This window comes from Prionailurus bengalensis, chromosome A3 (assembly GCF_016509475.1).
Source record: "Prionailurus bengalensis isolate Pbe53 chromosome A3, Fcat_Pben_1.1_paternal_pri, whole genome shotgun sequence".
NCBI lineage: Eukaryota > Metazoa > Chordata > Mammalia > Carnivora > Felidae > Prionailurus > Prionailurus bengalensis.
In genome coordinates, this window is record NC_057354.1 from 87,042,041 (window position 1) to 87,063,771 (window position 21,731).

The following is a 21,731-nucleotide window of genomic DNA, read 5'->3' on the forward strand; positions in this document are numbered from 1 at the left end:
CCATGTTCACTTATGCATAATTTACTCCCATATTATTAGAAGTGTAACTAAGACTTGTAACTAAGTGTAAAAAAGAAAACTCAGTTTGATTTGAGGGGCAGGGGAAAGCTGATAATAGAGAAATAATTGTTTACCCTGAATATCTTCCCCCAAAAGTTATGAATTTTAATTGCTTTATCCATTTGTGCATAAATGCATTTATTTATACATTAATAGCAAACACCATGAAGATAATCCAGTGTGTCTCCATAGCTCCTGTATGTTAAGAGAACATTATCCTCTAGCGCAATAGGTTTCTAAAGTAGCATCTGTAATTCTAAGTAGCATTCCAAAATTCTCTCTGAAGCCATTTGTTCCTTTATATATCACATGCATGTAGAAGTTTCAAAATGTCATGATGAGAAAGTAAGCCATTTTCGAAAAGTTACATGAGAGCTGTTAAAATATTAAGGAAGTTTACTTCTATTAAAACTAACCCCTGGGGGGCGCCTGGGTGACTTAGCCGGTTGAGCATCCAACTCTTGATTTTGGCTCAGGTCATGATCCCAGGGTTGTGGGATCGAGCCATGCTTCGGGCTCTGCACTGAGCCTACTTGAGATTCATATTCTCTCTCTCTCTCTCTCTCTCTCTCTCTCTCTCTCTCTCTCTCTCTTTATTCCCCCCCCCCACCTCCCCTTTCTCTCTCTGCCCCACTCCCCCACTCTTGCATGTGTGCACTCTCTCTCTCTCTCAAGTAGTAAAAATTAACCACCATTCCAAGGGACATACTGTTTTAATAAAGGGTTCAGAGCCTATAGTTCACATAAATTATTAGAAGTTAGCAGTTTTCCTCACACAGAAGAGACTTATAGAACATTAGAATTTAGCATTGCAAGGAACCTTGGAGTGATCATTCTGGCCTCACATACCCTGTATGAGAACTCCTTTAACAGCATTCTTAATGGGATCCTCCACTAGTTGTTGCAATTCAGGCAACAGAGAGCTCTCTCACATAGTAGGTAATATTTGAGAAGGTAGATATATAATAAGAAAGTTCAAATCTGCCTTCAGTAGGTCCCTCTGTTGGTCCCTCTGGTGCCCTCTGGAACTGCATGAACAATGGCTGTCTTTACCTTCTACCTGGAACATCATAAAAGAATACTGTCATGGCTCAAAGCCAGAGATTTTTTTAAAAAGCACCAGGCCAAGATAATAGTTGTATTCCAGGTGTTCCTTGAGTTGTTTATTCAGCGAACATTTGAGTCCCTACTGCATGCTAGGTTCTGTACTAGGAGTTGGGGAAATAAAGAGGAGCTTATGTTATATAGCTTAGGATAAGTTGCATGGTGGAGATGAACTCAGAGTAGTGTGTAAAGTTGAAGAAGTCTCTAACCCTTACTGTGGGATTGGGGGCAGGTGTGGTTGTTGGGAGAGGAAGAGAAGGGACAACAGCTCATGGGAAATTCCCTCTCCTGGAAAAGTTGAAAAGTAAATGGATACCTGAATCAAGCTTCAGATGATGAGTAAGATAGAAGCAAGGGAGCACAAGAGTCATTCAAAGAACTGAAAGAGATTTGTAAGAGTTCAGTAGGACTAGAGCAAGGGCATGATGGGCTGTGGATGGAGTTTGGACCTTTTCCCGAGATTCTAGTGATCTGTAGAGAAAAATTGCAGTGGGGAGTTGTATATGTGTTTTTTACATAGGTTATAGATATTATAGAAAAAATAGAAAATATAAATAAGCAGAAAGGAAAATCATATGTATCCCTCTTACAGACGACACCAAAATTAGATGTGTAGAGAATCTGACAGGACAGAAACCTAGGGGTGGGCCAGAAAAGGTAACCTGGTGAGACTTTCAAGAGCTGGGATGGGGAGTCAAAGCCAAATTGCAAGAGTGAATGTATAGATAGCCTATAAAAAAGGAAAGAAGAGGTAGAAGCCAGTAGCTGATGGTTTGAATTTGAGTTGCTTTTTATCCAAGTGAGGATTTCCAGTAGACAGATTTATAGATCCTGGAATTTAGACCTGTATGGGAGAATGGGGGGGAATAAGAGAACTATAGTACAGACTAGTGGTGTGAGCCTCAGAGAAGCAGGGATTGGTAAATGAAGATGGAGAAATAATGGTCTGGAAGTAGAAATGGACGTAGAAAGATGCCACCGCTGTCTGGTGCTGTGATATGTGGGCTCCTCAGCTTCCACTCTGTAGTGGAAGAAAGAAAATGGAACTTCATGGTGCTTCAATGCAAACATGGAGGTAAAGTGAGCCCTCAGGTGGAGTTAAAAGTTTAGTAAAGCTAGGATTAGATCTGTCTAGTTTGGGGACTGAGATTGGGAATTAATACAGTCTAATATTCAGAAATCTGTGTGTCCTTTCAGCTCTCAAGTGATGTCCACCTGGCGCCCCTCTTTTCCCTAAGTTGGGAAAAGAACTACCCCCACCCCAGCCTTAACTATATTCAAATACTAGAATCTTCCTTGGAGTCTTTGTTTTGTTGTGGCACTGAATCTTGGTTTTTATCATCAAATATACCTATTGTCAAAGCATATGTCCTCAACAAATTTAGTAAGTGTGCCTTCACCTGGGTTATTGCTACAAACTTCGTCTATGCCAGGGTGACTCAACGTCCAAAGACCAACTATGTTTGATATCATTCCTGTCTACTAACCCTGTTAGTGCCATCAGCCCAGGTGATCACCTCACTTGACTCATCTCATCCATCTTGTTCACTAACATTTTTTTTAAAAAAACACTATTTTCCCTGTTTGGGGGTATATAGAGATAATGTGTGTGTGGAGGGGTCACGTTTGTATTCCATACCTTCTTTATCCAGTTTATCTGCTTCTCCCCCAACACACAAGCTGTGTCTAGTTAAGCCTACATCAGTCATTTAAATGTTCCAGTATGTTAGTTGCTCTTCATCGCAGGAGCATTTTCCTCGTGAAAAAAACAAAAACTCTAGGTTTATACAGTGTTTAATAGTATGTTCTTCAAAATGTATAAAATAAGGCAAAGCTGATATATATTACTGCAGAGAATGCATCCCAGTGTTTAAAAGGTAGAAGTTCCAGGAGCGCCTGGGTGGCTCAGTTAATTAAGTTTCCAACTTTGATTTCAGCACAGGTCATGATGTCACAGTGTGTGGGTTCGAGCCCCACATCAGGCTCTGCACTGACATCATGGAGCTTGCTTGGGATTCTCTCTCTCCCCCCGTCTCTGCCCCTCCCCTGCTCATGCTTTCTCTCTCTCTCTCAAAAATGAGTAAACCTAGGGGAAAAAAAGTAGAAGTTCCAGTGCTGTTCGTTTTAGTCTGAAGACTTACTCTGTTCACCTAATGCTGTTCATACATGGTTCCAAATAGAGATCTGTAGAATCAGAGATGGCTACATCTGTGTCTGTCAAGTATAGGATCAACTCCTATCTCTGAGATTTCAAGGCATTCTCATGTGTACTGATATAACTGAACCTGGAATTGATTTTACATGATAATGTATTTTATATTCCAAGAGACAAATAACATATTTACATTAGAGACAGTGGAAGATCTAGACAAGAGTAAGAACCATGCTTGTAGGTGCTAATAGTGACTTCCACCTTCTTCTCAACCATGTGCTATATCTAAGAGCCATCAGGAAATGAAGCCAAATGAGAAGTCTATATTTCTGGACTATATCTGTTCATAAGATATGTAGGTACTTGATAGAAATTTTTCAGTAACGAAAATAACTACCATTATTGAGTACTTCGTACATGGCTGGCTTTGCTGAGCCCTCTATGTGCCTTTTCTCATTTAATCCTCACTATAATCATATGAGGCGGGTATTTTCACTCATTTTACAGTAAGGAAGCTGCAGTTGACAAGTCATTGACTTGCCCAAGGTCACAGCTAGTGGATTGGAGTTTTGAGATTTGAGCGGTGACTTTGAGACTTCAGATACAAGCACTCTTAACCACCATGTGATCTCCTTCAGTTCACTCAATTCAATAGTTTGGTTTTCTGTTTTTTTGTCTTGTCATTAAAGCTACAAATTTGTTTTATAGGAACAAGTAGTGATGAACTTGGACAGCAGGCTTCTGATCTTCCCTTTATACATCTGCTGTAACTTCCTGTATATATCACCAGAAAAAAGAACTGAAAATAATCGTCATCCAGAAAATCCCGAAAACTGAGGATCTTATCAGTTGGAAACAGTAGCACTTTGAAAACTTTATCGGCCAGCTTTAATTTAATGGCCCTACTGATATTCACATCTAAGGTGACTAACAATGACAAAGGCCTTATGAACTGTACAGATGATACAGAAGACTTTTCTTATGCTCATTACATTTCTATGCATATATGAAAAACCATTTTGAAGCCAAGAAAATATCTGTCAAACCATTTCTGTGATAAAGATTTTGACTCATGCTTTTAATTTAGCATCAGTAGAAAATTGCTGTAGGTAAATTTCACATTTCTCTGCAACCCAATATAGATTTAATTTTTAGTTTAAACTTTGATCTTATCTGATGTTAATGAACCTCAGTTATCTATCTGTAAACTTATTTTTATTTGGCTAAGACAATGCTGAAGGAACAACTTGGCCAGTTATAAATGCTCTTTCAATTGGTGCATTTAAAGCTGTCCTTTAATGTTTTCATCTGCTCTTTATGATTTCTCCTCATATTCTGATAATGCCTCCAAGCTATGCTTGTTTTTAATCATTAAATACTTTTTTGTGGTTTTGGAGACTAAGCTGGGGAACTTTTTATTTAATGTGAGCATTTTCATGCTATTTTATTTTGCTTTTAATTTAGCTTTGTTAGGATTTTTAACAAAATCAGCTTCAGACTTTCAAATGAACTTGAATGGGAGAGAAAATCCATTTGGATCTGAGGATATTCTTTTGCCTTACATGGTCATTTCTTTGACATTCTATACAACTTTATTCTTAGGTCATGGATTATTTATGTACCAAATATTACACTTTAAACATTTTCATTTTCTCTGGTCTTCGGAGTTATTTATGTTCAAATTTTGGTTGGGAATCCTATTTCCTACTTAAGCTCAGGACCTTATAACCTCTGAATTGAGTGCCTTTGAGTTATACATGCTAATAGAAATTTCATGGTAAATGTAAATAAAGTCGGAGGATCTCATATAGAAGCTTATAATAAAGCATTAATGTAAAAATTGAACTTATTTTTGTCAAAAATGAGATGTATGGTTGTCATGATTTATATATGTTTGCTCCTTGTGTTTACTGCTATTTTGCAAATAGCCATGCACATCTTCTTTCCAGTCAGAGTAAGTGCTATTTGTGATTAATGTATATTTTTAGTATGTTTTAAAGAATGGGAATCATTTTTATGTATCTGTATAAATAAATACCCATTTGGAAAAAGAATAAATAAGTTCTTACATAAAATGGACAAAAAAAATTAGTTGAAAACAGAATTTTTTTTTTCTTTGTAGTTAGATTTTTTTCCAATTAGATTTAACTTTGGAATTTGATAGTTTTCTTCCCCAGTAATATGTCCACAGGTTCATAAATTGCTTTTGTCCTTTCAAAATTCATCCCCTTTGACTTAAAGGAACCTTTTAAATGCCCCCTCCCCCTCTCCCTAAGCTGTAGTTTAAATGTTTCAAATACAATAATGTAGCTATATCAAGAGGCTAATTTTTTTTTAAGTTTATGTATTTTGAGATCACATGTGCGTGCACTTGTGCGAGCTGGGGGAGGGGCAAAGAGGAGAGAGAGAGAGAGAGAGAGAGAGAGAGAGAGAGAATCAGAGAGAGAGAATCTCAAGCAGGCTCTGCACTCTCAGCGCAGAGCCAGACACAGGGCTTGAACTCATCATCCGTGAGATCATGACCTGGGCCAAATCAAGAGTCAGATGCTTAACCAGGTGAGCCATCTGGCACCCCAAAGGGCTACATTTCTCAGTTTTATATTTGACTATAATTATATCTTTAGTGAGATGCTTTTTTTTCTCTTATTCTAGCATCAGAGGTTCCTTGCTAAAAAATATAATAATCTTAATTTGAATTATGTGATTAATTGAATTTTTAGAAATATTTGGAGAAAGAAAGTTTGAATATATTAGTAAAATTAACTATTTCATTTTATAAATTAACCAAATTGGAATTCTGTATGGTTCTTGTCCATTGGTTCTTTCCTAGCCAAATTGCTTACATCATCCGCAAACAATAACTACTTCTTCAATCACAAGTAGGTTGTGTTCTAATCTGAAAAACTGGTAATTCTCAACTAGTGGTAGTAAAGATCTGCTTTTGTTTTTGTTTTCTTAGCAACTTTTCATTCTTTCCAATAGGAATATTTTCATTGAACTATTAATAGTGTCAGCTGAAGGTATCATATAAACCATTATATACAAAAGCTTTTGTGTTTGTCTGCCTTTGCCTTATAGCCTTTGCCAAGCCTTTTTTTTTAAGCTGCCAAGGCCATAAAACAATATTTACCCATTAATAATTATTATCTAACTTGGTTATTAGAATCGATTAACTGGATTATCAGTAAAGAAGAGGTCTCTAAGAAAATATTCTAGAGTCTCATGCTAAATTATTTTTTTAAGTTTATTTATTTTGAGAGAGAGAAAGCACGAGCAGGGAAGGGGTAGAGACAGAGAGGGGGAAAGAGAATCCCAAGCAGGCTTCTCACTGTCATTGCAGAGCAAGACAGCAGGCTCAAATCCACAAACAGTGAGATCCATGACCTGAGTCAAAATCAAGAGTCTGCCGCTTAACCAACTGAGCCACCCAGGTGCTCCTCTCATGCTACATTATTAGAGGACTATAAACGTACCCTTTTTAAAAAAATGGATTTGCCTTGGGGCGCCTGGGTGGCTCAGTGGGTTAAGTGTCTGACTTTGGCTCAGGTTGTGATCTCACAGTTCATAGGTTCAAGCCCTGCGTCGGGCTCTGTGGGGACAGCTTGGAGCCTGGAGCCTGCTTTGGATTGTGTGTCTCCTCTCTCTGCCCCTCCCCTGCTCATGCTCTGTCTCACTCTCAAAAATAAATAAATGTAATAAATTTTTTTTAAAAAATGGATTTGACTTGAAACTTAGCAAGATATAGGCAAAATTAAAAGAACAGTGGTAGTCAGTAGCTTTATTTATTGAGTGTTCAGTGGCTGACACTCTGTCACATTTTAAATCTTCCAATGGGATTGCCGTTATATAAAGATAATTTTCAATATCAAGTGCAAAAGGTTACCAAGAGTCACTGTGGCTATTTAAATTTAGGTTAATTAGGGGCGCCTGGGTGGCGCAGTCGGTTAAGCGTCCGACTTCAGCCAGGTCACGATCTCGCGGTCGGTGAGTTCGAGCCCCGCGTCAGGCTCTGGGCTGATGGCTCAGAGCCTGGAGCCTGTTTCCGATTCTGTGTCTCCCTCTCTCTCTGCCCCTCCCCCGTTCATGCTCTGTCTCTCTCTGTCCCAAAAATAAATAAACGTTGAAAAAAAAAATTAAATTTAAGTTAATTAAAATTAAATAAAAGTTAAAATTTACTTCCTCAGTCACACTAGGCACACTGTGACTAGTAACCACAGGTAACTAGTGGCTACAATATTTCCACTAGTGGCTGCTAGTGGAAATATAGAATATCTCCCATCTAGTTGCAGAAAGTTCTATTGGCCCAGAATATTGGTCTATTACAATATTTGTATTTAACCTAAGTTAATTATAAGTTAATATTGGACTATTTATGTTGAAACTGTATCAGTTATAGTCCCTTAAAGATGACCCATGTAAATAATAGAAAAGATAACAGAGCCAGGGGTGCAAATGATAGATAACTTGTCAGTCACCTGAAATGATATGTTGAGTCATGATTTCAAGCAATGTGGACCTAAAAAACAAAAGGCATAGTACATTTCCTCCCCAGCCAGAGAGTTTGACATTTTTCCCAAGGTCCAGGCATAAGAGTATAAAAGCAAAAAGCCTCAAACATCATCAGTCACTGTTAACTAGTGGCCAGACTGCATCTAATTAGGGAAGAGTTAGATGACTTAATCAACAGCATGCATCCACATGTAATGATAAAGTAGGATATTTTTGTAAAAGCTGGTGATTTCTTGTTAAATAAGATTAGCAATGCAAAACAAAATTCAACCAAGGCTAGAAAATAGTACATTTGAGACACAGATTGTTAATGTTGGTTCTAACGTAAGGGACATGTGTGCTTTAAATACAGTTTATTGAAAACTGTCTGGTTGGGGAGGGAACTTAAAAGTGTGATCACAGGTGTTGACCTGACCCCACTGAAATTCCATTAAAATGGAATGGGGGAACCTCAAACTATCAAAAATATAGAGGATTTTCTTCCAGATACTGTGCTGAAAGAGACACAGTGCTCAATAATCTACCTCCTGAGAGAAGGCAACTTGATCAGTAAGGAAGCCCTGCTGAACCCAATTTCTGTCTCACATATTAAAGGGGAAGGAGCCTTTTGGAGACACCATCTCTTTTCCCACATAAGGTTTAGTCTCAGGACTGTCCCTTTAGGGAACTTATTCCTTTGGTTTTTTCCTTTTCTCTTCTGTATCTTTACTTTTTTTTTTTTTCTCTATACTAACTCACTCACATGAATACTTAAATGCGCTTAAATTTCTCCCATCTTTGAAAAAAACTTCATTTACTTCCACCCACTGCCATTATTTTACTTGCATCAGCTAAACTTCTCAAAGGGTTCTTCAAATTTCCATCTCCACTTCAAAAGCCATTCACAAACACTGAGTCAACAACTTTGTTGCTAAATTTTATGTTAGATGTGGTTTTTTTGTTTTGTTTTGTTTTTTTAACACTTAAAATTTACCACTTTTTGGGCGCCTGGGTGGCCCAGTCAGTTAAGTGTCCAACTTCAGTCATGATCTTGCAGTTCGTGGGTTTAAACCCTGCGTCCGGCTCTGTGCTGACAGCTCAGAGCCTGGAGCCTGCTTCGGATTCTGTGTCTCCCTCTCTCTCTCCCCCTTCCCTGCTTCTGCTCGGTCTCTGTCTCAAAAATAAAAATTAATTTTTTTTTTAATTTACCATTTTGTCCTTAAAAAGGAGCCTTTTATAAAACTTCTCTGACATCACACTCACCCAGTTTTCATTCTGTTTCTCTGGCCACTCCTTAGTCTCCTTTTGATGACTTGTCTTAGTCACCTCTGGCTGTCTCTAGGCCCTTTTCTGTCCTGAGCCTGCACCAGGTGATTTCATGCACTCTTATGGCTTCAAATGAACCTCTATATTCTGATGATTTATTTTTCTGTAGTTCCAGGCTGGATTTCTCTTCCAAGCTTCGGATATACATCTAGTTGGCATCTCCTCTTGTGTGTTCAAAATGGCACCTTAAATTAGCTTGTCCGTATCTGAACATCCTCTTTCTCCAGAATTTATCATATATGCCTTATCTTAGCAAGTGATGCTACCGTCTATCTACCCAGTTTCACAAGCCAGAAACCTGGATGTCATTGTTGAATCTTCTAATTGGCTCATCCACTGTAGCCAAAATCATCAAATTTGTCCAGTTGTAGCAACTATTTCTCGAATTTGGCCACTTTCCACCTTACCTAGTGATACCATTCAAGTACATGCCACTGTAATTTCCGATCTAGATTATTTTGCCAGCCTCCTAATATATTCTGCCTCTAGTCAAGTATCCATTATCAAGTGTTCTCTGAATACTCAAATCTGATTCTCTCCCATCCTTACAACCCTTCGAAGATTCCCTATTTCCTTTGCCTCAGGATAACACTTTACCATAGATTATGAGCCTATTCTAGCCTCACTTGCCTCTCCCTTGCCCCTTATCCTTGCACATTCAGTGTCCTCTGCCTGAACAATCTCTTCCATTTCTCCACACAAATGTCACCCCATTTCCCTTGGCTAATTTCTACTCGTTTTTAAGGTCTTGTTTGGACATTATTTCCTCTGGGAAACTTCTTGACAACCCTCCCCCTCAAAACCAGTTAGGGATCTGTCTCGTGTGTCCTCACAATATCTTGTTTTTCCCCTATCAATGCACTTTTCACACTATTTACTTGTCTGTATCCCTCACTGGACTGCAAGCAGCTCAAGAGCAGACTTTTGTCTTTCACTGATCAATCCTCTGTTATATAGGTGTGCAATAAATGTTTGGGTGAAAGCTGTATTTGCCTTTTTATTTCTTTTTTGATGTTTTGCCATCTGGGGCCCTGCTGAGACTGCCCTTCTCAGGGCTAACTGTTCCTGGAGATAGCAAATGTCTCTCCTTCTAGCCAATAAAAGCCCAAACACTGACCACCTTCTTTATCAAACTTTCACAAGCGAAGGCAATATGGCTCTGCCCCAATGACCTCAGAGCCAGGTACCAAACAACTCCGGATAGCCCCAACATCTCAAAGCTGGCTGAAATTTTTCTAACCAATCTCAAACCTCTTAGTCAACTTACCGGTGTCTGCTATTCCTGCCTGCAAAAACCACAGTAAAGTCTCTCATCCACGCCTGGCCCTTGCCCCTTCTGGTTCCTGCCCCACTCTAGCGCTTGCTTGTGTGGACTCAAACTTTGCATATGTTATGTTCAGAATTGGTTTGATATAAAATGTTTTATGCATGTCGGGGCGCCTGCGTGGCTCAGTCGGTTAAGCCTTAGACTCTTCATTTCCGCTCAGGACATGATCTCACGGTTAGATGGAGCCCGGAATCTGGCTCCACAGTGCCGAGCTTACTTGCCATTCTCTCTCTACCCCTCCCCTGCTCATGGCACTCTTCTGTCTCTCAAAATAAATACACTTAAAAAAAAATGTTTTATGCATGTGGACAAGAACTGGGAAGAAAAATGGGGGTGGGAGGAATAAGAACTGTATCGGGTGTAGGGTATTCAGCTTTACCAGGCCTTTCCAATGGTATCTAGCACATTTTAACACCCATCGTGGACACAGAAGATGGGGAAGCCACTGGGAAAGTGTGGCTGGAGGAGCGGAGAGGACAATTCTCTTCTCACCAAAATCTTGTTACCAAAGTGGCAGGGCTTTTTTTTTTTTCCTTTTCTTTTCTTTACTACTCAATACCGTTTGCCAAATAACCAAACATATTTGACGGCAAGCAAGTAATTTATTCAGTGGCCAGAGAATAGAGAGGGGGAGCTCATGCTCCAAAGTCACTTTTCCCCCATTTGGTCTGATGGTCAGGGTTTTATGGGGTTGGAGTAATTACGGGGCTGGTAAACAGCTGACCTGGAGGGTTTGAGGCGAAGGGAGAGGAGTCCTCTCAGAACCAGAGTGCCAACTCTTTTCTTCCCCAGAATGGTGCCCTCGAATCCATCAAGGCACTGCTAGCAGTGCTTTTTGTTATGACGATTAGATGGTAATGATCCCGAGGCCATCTGGAAGGTTCCCAGGTAGGCTGCCCTGAATCAAATCGGTGGGTGGGTCACGGGGCGGGGGCAGGAGGCTTGTTTGTGGAGTTTGTGGCTTCCGGCATTTGACCTTAGTTTCTGGAGGCAAGCAGCACCTGTGAGCGGGGCTCAAAAACTGGGCTTGTTTGGAACTTGTTAGCGAGTCCCTAGTGACAACCTCTGGGCTCAGGAGCCGTGGAATCCGGGCAGGCCGCTTGATTTCTGGGCAGGCTCAGCGCAGCCTGCCTTCTTCAGACGCCGGAACCTTCCAGAGAGACCTTTCTACGTTTTCCAGTCGGCCGTGAAAGCTCAGAGCCCGGCGCTCCCGGAAGTTGCTGCGCAATCGTTTCCGGGGCAGGGTGAGGTGGAGGAAGATTCCCAATGGGTCGTAGCCGCAGCCGTTCTCCACGGAGGGGTGAGTCCAGAAGGACTTGGGCTGGTCTGGGGCTTGGTCGGAGACGTGTCCTCCCTCTTTCCCTCTGCAAGTACGAACGTAACGGAGAGAAGGGCCCTTTTCTCCCGAGAAGAGTGAGAGTGGACAGGGGAACGAGGACCTGAGCCTTATACTCCAGCGGTTTGAAGGCAGTTCCTCCCCAGCCCCTAAGAGTTCGTGGACACCTTGTCATCCTCATACAGTAACTTGTTATATTTGTGACTGAGGGATTTGAGTCAGACCACGATTCGCTCAATTTCTGGTGGCATTGTGCAAGTCATCCATCCTTTCTGTGTCCGAATTCCCGTAATTGGACATTGGGGGTGGGGGGTGGGGGTAATACTACCCATCTTTGAAAACTGACTTGAGGATTAATGTCACATGCCATACACTCAGCACGTGATAATGCCTGGTTCTTGAATGTTCAATGTTAGTTTCCTTCCTAGTTTATATAATAGGAAAATCGACATTTAGAATTTTGCGTTCAAGGAGCTCACCTCGTAGTATCTTCTGGCTCCCACCCCCATAAATGAAGCAGTGGGATGTAAAGAACCCAGGACTTCGATCAGGAGATCTGACTTAAACCCTTGATTCTCCCCCTTCTGGTTAGTTTTTATCACCTTCAACTAGTCAAGATTTGATTTTTTAAAAAGTTAATGAGGCCGCGATGCACATACGGCTATTGAGCACTTAAAATGTGCTCAATCCGAATTAAGAAGTGCTTTTTAAGTGTAGAATACACTCCAGATTTCCTATTTAATACGGAAATAAATGTAATATCTCAATTTTTAATATTGATACATGTCGAAATCATAGTTGGGATATATTTAGGTAAATCACATAGTGTTAAAATTAATTTTACCTGTGTTTTTTTAATTTGACTGTTAGAAATGGCTGGCGTTATATTAATATTGATGGCACAACTCTAGATATTTGAGGTAATATTCCGACGCTGCAAAAAGATTTTGTGTGTTTGTATTAAGAGCGCAGGCGGTCCCGGTCCACGTCTCGTGAGAGAGAACGCAGGCGCCGAGAAAGGTCCAGGTCCCGGGAGAGAGATCGTCGAAGGAGCCGCTCTCGATCTCCGCACAGAAGACGCTCCAGGTGAATGCAGAAAATAACCAGAAGTTTTACCACAAGTCCCAAAGAAACTAGTCGCTGCCCTTAATTTTGTTTTTTTTATCACTAATAAGGCATTTACAGTTTCATGAAATGAGGGGAACTTAAGCCCACCTTATTTTATTTTATTTATTTTTAATTTTTTTAAACGTTTATTTATTATTGAGAGACAGAGAGTGAACAGGGGAGGGGCAGAGAGAGAGGGAGACAGAATCGGAAGCAGGCTCCAGGCTCTGAGCTGTCAGCACAGAGCGGATGTGGGGCTGGAACCCATGAGCCACCATGACCTGAGGCGAAGTCCGATGCTTAACCGACTGAGCCACCCAGGCGCCCCTTACTTTATTTATTTTAAATAATTTGTTTATTGCTTAATTTACATCCAAGTTAGCATATAGTGCAGCTATGATTTCAGGAGTAGATTCCCTAATGCCCCTTACCCATTTAGCCCATCCCCCCTCCCACAATCCCTCCGGTAACCCTGTTTATTCTCCATATTTAAGAGTCTCTTATGTTTTTTGTCCAACTCCTTGTTTTTATATTATTTTTGCTTCCCTTCCCTTATGTTCATCTGTTCTGTATCTTAAAGTCCTCATATGAATGAATTCATATGAAATTTGTCTTTCTCGACTAATTTCACTTAGCATAATACCCTCCAGTTCCATCTGCTAGTTGCAAATGTCAAGGTTTCATTCTTTTTGATTGCAAAGTAATACTCCATTATATATACATATATATAGATATAGATATATAGATATATAGATATAGATAGATAGATAGATATCACATCTTCTTTATCCATTCATCCATCGATGGACATTTGAAGCCCACCTTATTTTAAACCCAACATTTTCATTGGTAAAATTGGGTTAATAACACCCTGACCTAGAGTTGCCTTGAGGAGTAAATAAGAAATAGTACATGAAAAACATCAGCATTGGGCTTGGCAGGAGTAAGAAATAAGTGTATTGTATATTGGGGGGTTTCTTTTTTAATTTTTTTTTTTAAAGTAATCTCTACACCCAATGTGAGGTTTGAACTCATAACCCCAAGATCAAGAGTCACATGCTCCACTGACTGGGCCAGCCAGGGGCCCCTGTTTTGTTTTTACTGACTTTTGGGTATTAAGAGTTTATTCAAGTATATAGCCAAGAATGTGAGATCTTGAAAGAACCTTAAAAATTGACTCTTGATTCTTAATAAGTGTCAGTTGCGGCTTTAGTCAACTTTTTGTGTGTTTGTAATTATTAGAAACTTAGTTACATTTTCTGCCTTAAAAAATTTTTTTTTTAGCCCTAGCTGATGATTAAAGCAGTAAACTATATTTTTGGGTTTTGGTTAACAATCACAGGGCCTAGGCAGAACCTTCTTCCTTATTCTGCTATGGGGAATGGACTCCTCATTCTCTGGAGCCTGGCTTTTGTTCAGCCTTTACCTTTTAGGAGCTCATGTATATCATTGCCAGTCAACACAAGTCACCAGGTATATCTCTGCTTCTGACATCTTTATGTCTTCAATATTAGATCCCCAAGACGGCATAGATCCACATCTCCTTCCCCTTCTCGACTAAAAGAAAGAAGAGATGAGGAAAAGAAAGAAACAAAAGAAACAAAGAGCAAAGAACGTCAGATTACTGGTAATGTTATTAGATAAATAACTGTAGGAAAAGTACAGCCTTGTTTAGATAACTTTTAGTCATGATAAAATTATATAATTTGGGCACATTTTAATACTAAATTTTTTATACTGTTCATTGCATATGGTTTTGAGATTTTGTTATCATTTGTACCTTAGTGAATTCGTATTTAGCTATGGTGCTCCTGAGATAGGAAGGACAGTTAAAAACATGAGAATATTCTATTTTGGAAGTACCTTTAAAATTAGTGTCAAATCTGATATTAAAGGCTCCAAATATGTCCTTTTAAAGCAGACCTCTCTGGTGGAGGATAGAGAGCACATTCCTTCTTAGCATCTTAAGTTATATTGTTTCCAGACTGAAGAAGAATTTTTTCCATTAGACCCAAGTCTTTAGCTAATTGTTTTGTGTATTCTCTGCTGCTGAGGTGGAATGACTATTAACCTATTGCTACCTTTTTATACAGATGTCCCCCTCCCCCCATACAAAAGTCAAGCATTCCTATGAAACCTTACTTAAGCCAAAATGGCATAAAGCAAAGAGTATCCCTTATCTTCTGAAAGTTTGTGATATGCCAGTTTGCTTTTACAAAAGACCTACATTAGCACAGTAATTGCTTTTTTCTTAAAATTAAAAATCCTCTTTGGGTGTCTTTTGGTTAGCGAAAATAAGTACTAATGTAGGTCTTTCATAAAAGTAAAGTGTTGTACCACAAACATTGGGAAGGCGGGATACCTATATATAACGATGATAGAGTTTTCAAAAATATTTTATTTTTCCGTTATTTTTGCAGAGGAAGACCTAGAGGGCAAAACAGAGGAAGAAATCGAAATGATGAAGTTAATGGGATTTGCCTCTTTTGACTCCACAAAAGTAAGTAAAACATGCAGCCAGTTAAACATTCTGATTTGAATTAATCTATTATGATTATCACATTTTCCTATATTCTTTTGCTGTTGCTTGTAATGTCTTCCATTGATATGAGTCTTGTCTTTAGAAGACATTAAGTATCTATGTGAAGGGCATTGAGAACACAAAAGAAGGAAGCAATGAACTGCCATTAGAATTCAGGGACTGTTTGCCTGATATTTGATTTTGATCTTAAAGGTGATCAGATGAAGAGGAGGAAGATCATTTCAAGTAGAGGGAAGAGCTCCTAAAAATGCCATGTAGGCATGAAGAAGCATAGTATATTGCAGGAATTTCAAATTCAGTGACTGGTAAAAGGGTGCTGATGGGATAGTGGCTATGAATGAAGCTAGAAAGAGGGATGAGGGGTGCCTGGGTGGTTCAGTCGAGTCAGCATCTGACTTCTGTTCAGGTCAAGATCTCACAGTTTGTGGGTTCATGCCCCATATAGAGCTCTCTGCTGTCACCGTGGAGCCCATTTCGAATCCTCTGTCTCCCTCTCTCTCTGCCCCTTCCCTGCTCGCTCGCTTGCTCTCTCAGTCTCAAAAATAAACGTTAAAAAATATCTTTAAAAAAAAGAAAAGGATAGGAAGCAAATCGTGGAAGGCTTTTGATACTCTTAGCCATGCTAAGGAATTTAGAGTTGATTCTTTAGGTGTTGAGGAGAGGAAGCAATGATTTTTAAGCAGGATTACATGTGTGTTTAGTTTATTTTTTTTTTCAAAGTTATTTTCTTTAATGTTTATTTATTTTTGAGAGAGACAGAGCATGAGTGGGGAAGGGCCAGAGAGAAAGGGACACACAATCTGAAGCAGGCTCCAGGCTCTGAGCTGTCAGCCCAAGCCCAACGTGGGGCTCAAAACCATGAGTGGTGAGATGACCTGAGCCTAAGTTGGACACTCAACCAACTGAGCCACCCAGGTGTCCCTATATGTGTGTTTAGAAAGATGAGCCAGGAGGGGCACCTGGGTGGCTGAGTCAGTTAAGCATCCAACTCTTAATCTCAGGGTCATGAGTTTAAGCCTTGTGTTGGGCTCCGAGCTGCGTGTGAAGCCTACTTTGGGAGAAAAAAGAAAGAAAGATGAGCTAGGACAACGTGGAGGACAAATGGGAGACAGACGGTTTAGATTGGAGGCAGAGAGAACTGCTGGGTCATGCAAGTGAAAGATGATGAAGGTGTGAACAGAGACCAGAATATTGAGTCCCAGTCAGGAAGCAGAGTTGGTGGTGGTGGTGGTGGTGGTGGTGGTGGTGGTGGGAGTGGAGTGGGTATGAGAGTGAGTAGTCATTGATGACTCTCAAGTGACAGGCTGAGAGACTGGGGGATAGGCTTAACCAAGAAAGGTCCTAGGAAGGGGAAGTGTTGTTAAGAATTAAATTTAGCTGCAGAGAAAGATGCCATTGGGTAGCTGCATGCATATCTCCTATCTCAGAAGAGAGGAAGATTAGAGAGTGAATGCTGTCTAGCCTTGATCATAACACTGGAGAGAATAAGGAAGTGGGGGAGGAAAAAGAAAGAAGGTTTGTGGAGAAGGAGATGAAGAGGGATAATAGGGAGGGAGAGGGGAAATGGAGAGAGGATGTAGAAAGGAGAGAAGGGATAGAGAGAGGGAGCTAGTAAGAAGAAACAGGGAGAGGGCTGCCTGGGTGGCTCAGTTATTTAAGCATCTGACTTTGGCTCAGGTCATGATCTCACTGTTTGTGGGTCCGAGCCCTGCGCTGGGCTCTGTGCTGACAGCTTGGAACCTGGAACCTGCTCTGGATTCTGTGTCTCCCTCCCTCTCTGCCCCTCCTCCGCTTACACTCAGTCTCTCTCTTTCTCTCAAAAATAAACATTAAAAAAAATTTTTTTTTTAAATAAAATAGGTGAGAATTCATAGATCCCATAAAAATTAAGGAATACCATGAAGACAAATGATATCAGTTATTTTTGTAAGGACATCTACAAGGATGTTAATTTAGTTTGTATGCAGTTGCCTTTATGGCTGTCATCTATAAAGTCTGCTCCTTTGTGTTTTTCAGTAATGTTTTTTGTGACATTTCATCATTGATCTATGGTGATACCTTTTCATATGCCAATGTATTCTCTTATTTTCCCTTTTATTTTCACATTCAGGAAAGCTTCAAAGTTTGGTTATGTTTATTAAATGATAATTTTCTATTTCAGCATGTAAATCAAAACAGGCTAATAATATACACCTCTGCAAATAGTTTTCAAAAGTCAGTAAGCCTTTAGGAAATGAACTTAGTAAAAAGGTTAGCATCGTTTACTTTTTTCTAAGCCAGTCTTCCAAGTCATGCCTTCCTATTCTTGGGAAGGCAAAATTATATACCTCAAGTAATTTCTCCCTCTCCCCGCCTCTCCCCCGCCTCTACACACAATATAGTGAAAACAGGAATAGAAAAATAAGACCAAGGGGTGCTGGGTAGCTCAGTTGGTTAAGCATCCAATTCTTGTTTTCAACTCAGGTCATGATCTCATGGTTCATGGGTTCAAGCCCCACATTGGGCTCTGTGCTGACAGCATGGAGCCTGCTTGGGATTCTGTCTCCCTCTCTCTCTACCCCTCCCCTGCTCACTCTCTATCTCTCTCTCAAAAATAAATAAACATTAAAAAAATTAAAGAAAAGTAAGATCAAATATATTCATTTTTAGCTCCACCTCAAATATGTAGCTTACCTGTGCGTGCCTTTAGGCTAGTGGATAAAAATCCTGTTTAACCTAACACAGATACCTGGTAAGTGTGCTACACAGGAAGGGTATACTCTCATGAGCAGTAATGGGGGAGGGAGGGAGTCGGAGGTCGCATGTGTTTATGCGTGCATGTATGTGTGTGTGTGTGAGAAGGCATTACCCAGTGATGTTCATATATTTAATAGTCATTGAGCACCTGCAAGTACAGTGGCCTAGGATGTGAGAATGCAAAGGTGACCCACATCCATATCCCTCCATCAAGGAGCTTTCAGTCTCATAGGGGAAGTAACATCACATATATATGCATCATGATAATGCAAGGTAGAAATGGAGGGTATTGTGAGGGAAGCACAGTTAACATTCTGCGGAAGGGTAGAGTATGCTTTCTGGCAGCTGAATCATTTGAACTGGGCCTTGAATGATGGATAAGAACCAGATGGTTGGGGTTCTTGGATGGGGGTTGAGAAGGCAATTCAGGCATGAAGAACAGCAAATAGTAAGTTAACTTGGCTAAATCAGAAGACCCATAAAGGAATTAGTGAAAAAGAGGGTAGATGCCACCTAAGAAAGGCCAAGATGTAAAGTGACACTTAACAGTAGCCTCTGTTACTCTGTATTCTGATTCTTTTTATTTTTTATTTTATTTATTAATGTTTCTTTAAAAAAATTTTTAATGTTTATTTATTGTTGAGAGACAGAGCATGAGTTGGGGAGGGGCAGAGAGAGAGGGAGACACAGAATCCAAAGCAGGCTCCAGGCTCCAAGCTGTCCCCACAGAGCCCGATGCAAGGCCCGAACTCACGAACCGTGAGATCATGAACTGAATCAAAGTTGGACAGTTAACCGACTGAGCCACACAGACGCCCCTGATGTTTATTTTTTGAGAGGGAGCATGAGCAGGGGAGAGGCAGAGAGAGAGAGAGAGAGAGAGGGAGACACAGAATCTGAAGCAGGCTCCAGTCTCTGAGTTGTCAGCACAGAGTCCAACATGGGGCTTGAACTCGGGAACTGTGAGATCATGACCTAAGCCAAAGTCGCACAGTTAACCAACTGAGCCACCCAGGCGCCCCTCTGATTCTTTTCAAAAATCAAAATTTGGGGGCACCTGGGTGGTTCAGTTGGTTGAGCGTTTGACTCTTGATTTTGGCTCAGATCATGATCTCACTGTTCACGAGTTCAAGTCCCACATTGGGCTCTGTGCTGACAGCATGGAGCCTGCTTGATATTCTCTCTCTCTCTCTCTCTCTCTCTCTCTCTCCCTCTCCCTCTCCCTCTCCCTCTCCCTCTCCCTCCCTCCCTCCCTCCCTCTCCCTCTCTCTGTCTCTCTCTCTCTCCCTCCCTCCCCCTCTCTGCCCCCCCCCCCCCGCTCGCACTTTCTCTATCTCAAAAATAAATAATACATAAAAAACTTAAAAATCAAAATTCCAAGGCTATTCAAGAAATGGGATCTCAATGAATGGTGACTATTCCAGCTGTGATTTGAGAATGCTATGAGCTAAAGTCGTAAGTTAAATTTTACGTGAATATGAACTTTCCTAGAGAAAATCTATAACTGGTATTTGGTTTCAAAGAATTCTTTGACCAAAAAAGGTTAGGATCAGGGGCACCTGGGTGGCTCAGTCAGTTAAGCTTCTGACTCTTGATTTCCTCTCAGGTCATGATCTCATGGTTCATGAGTTTGAGCCCCTTGTAGGGCTCTGGTTGACAGTGTGGAGCCTTCTTGGGATATTCTTTCTCTCCCTCTCTTTTTCTCTCTCTCTCCCTCCCCCTCTCCCTCTGTCTTCCCTCCCCCCTTCTTCTGCCCCTCTCCTGTTTGCTCACTATCTCTCAAAAATAAACATTTAAAAAAAAAAGGTTAGGATCTGTTACCCTATTTCTCTGCATGCCTTGCACATAATCTATACATCATGAATGTTTGTTGGCTTGAATATTTGAATATGTTGCATTATGTAACTAAAATTGTGAACAGAGTTGTAACACTTGAGAATTCATGGAATATCATCAGGATTTGAAAATTCTCACTACCTTATTCATAAATGGATTTTGCCATGTAAGCATGTCTATAGGATCTAGCTGTTTGAAGCACTTAATATATCCTTTCCATTTTTTATATTTGTTTATTGCTTTTCTCCAGGGGAAAAAGGTGGACGGCTCTGTAAATGCCTATGCCATAAATGTGTCTCAGAAGAGGAAGTACAGGTAGGCTTAGCCCCCATTATTACATTTGAACTAATGATACAAATTATGTGCTTGAGAAAGAATTTATTTATGGGATAATCATGTTTGTAGGAAATGTACCAGTTTTAATATTCTTTGCTTCTATTCTGGTGTGTTAAAATAATTTCCAATTTATATGTGAACTAATTAACTATTATGGGGAAGGATAGTTAGCTTAAATGTTTTAAAGCTCTACATAGTTCTTCAAAACAGCATAATCTCAATTCTTTAAGCTTTAATTTCATTATAATTATAGGTTTAAAATAGATCCATCCTGAGTTATTTACCTCGATTGATTGTTTAAGGATTTCAACTGTAAATATATTTTTCTGTTAAGTATAGGCATATTTTATTAATGCCACAGAACAAACGAGTCCATATGTGAAATCTCACAGAATTCCTAATGAATTTAAAAGTTAAGACATTATCAAACATTGCCTTTCTCTTCTACTTTTACCATGGATAAAAGACTAATATTCTGATTAATTTAGAATATGAATAATGTAATCTGAGGATGCTGTGAATTAAAGTGATGACCAGAATCATCATTAACTGTTCCTTGTAAAATTATCTTCAAATAGAGTCTTATGAGGAGAACTAGTACAATATGCAGTTGAATTTCCTTGATGGATACCTATTTTGGAGCACTTCTTCATTTCTTAAAACTAGGTGTTTATAGGTAACAACCTATAAATATAGGTAACAACCTATACATACAGATTTTTTTCAGTCTGTAAAATCTTTCCAAATAATTTTGAAAGTATGTTTCCATACTTCTATTTGGATTTTAAAGAAATCTGAAAGGCTTTAGATTATTTTGAAAGTGAAATAATATCCTTAATTTGAATTAAATAACCATGAATACTTTTTACCCTAGACTTTGCTATTTTAAAGATGATTTATGTTACTATTTTTTTATAAGAGGAGTTCAGAATTTTTTTTAAATAAACAATGAGTTTTCTCTTCTCATCATAGGCAGTATATGAATCGAAAAGGCGGATTCAACAGACCTTTGGATTTCATTGCATGAGAACTAAAATGTTAAAGAATGGGTTTTTTTTCCTCATCTTGCTCAGAAGAGTGGATTTTGTATTTCGTATTTAATATTCATAAAAAAACATGATCACAGTCTTTACTCCCTGTAAAAGTAAGAAAATGTTATTTATGATGTGTGCATTTCACTTACCCTGACTCAAAAAAAGAAAGGTTAATATTTTTTCCTTTTAGGAAATGTCATTTGGGGCAATCATCAACCCCAGTTTTTTGTTTTTATTGTTGTGGAAGCTGCGTATGTTTTCTTCTTGGATGCTCGTTAGGACTTTTGAAAACACATAAAAGTAATTTGGATGTAAGTTTCTCAAATAAAGCAATATTTCTACCCTTT

The 21,731-nt window shown here is 39.6% G+C and overlaps 2 protein-coding genes across 2 annotated transcripts in view; both read left to right on the forward strand.

Moving 5' to 3' along the window:
- Positions 1-5,161, forward strand: part of GMCL1 (germ cell-less 1, spermatogenesis associated) — a 38,957-nt gene extending 33,796 nt beyond the window's left edge. Inside the window, exon 14 of the mRNA XM_043603576.1 lies at positions 4,025-5,161. Coding sequence (XP_043459511.1) covers positions 4,025-4,153 — 129 coding nt within the window. The 3' untranslated portion in view covers positions 4,154-5,161. The remainder of the gene's footprint in view (positions 1-4,024) is intronic.
- Positions 5,162-11,640: 6,479 nt separating this feature from the next.
- SNRNP27 (small nuclear ribonucleoprotein U4/U6.U5 subunit 27) lies at positions 11,641-21,731 on the forward strand. The gene is made up of 6 exons (XM_043603577.1): positions 11,641-11,757; positions 12,759-12,879; positions 14,415-14,527; positions 15,321-15,400; positions 20,265-20,329; positions 21,323-21,731. Exons 1-6 carry the CDS (start codon positions 11,724-11,726, stop codon positions 21,375-21,377), a joined length of 468 nt encoding a protein of 155 aa, XP_043459512.1. The 5' UTR covers positions 11,641-11,723; the 3' UTR covers positions 21,378-21,731.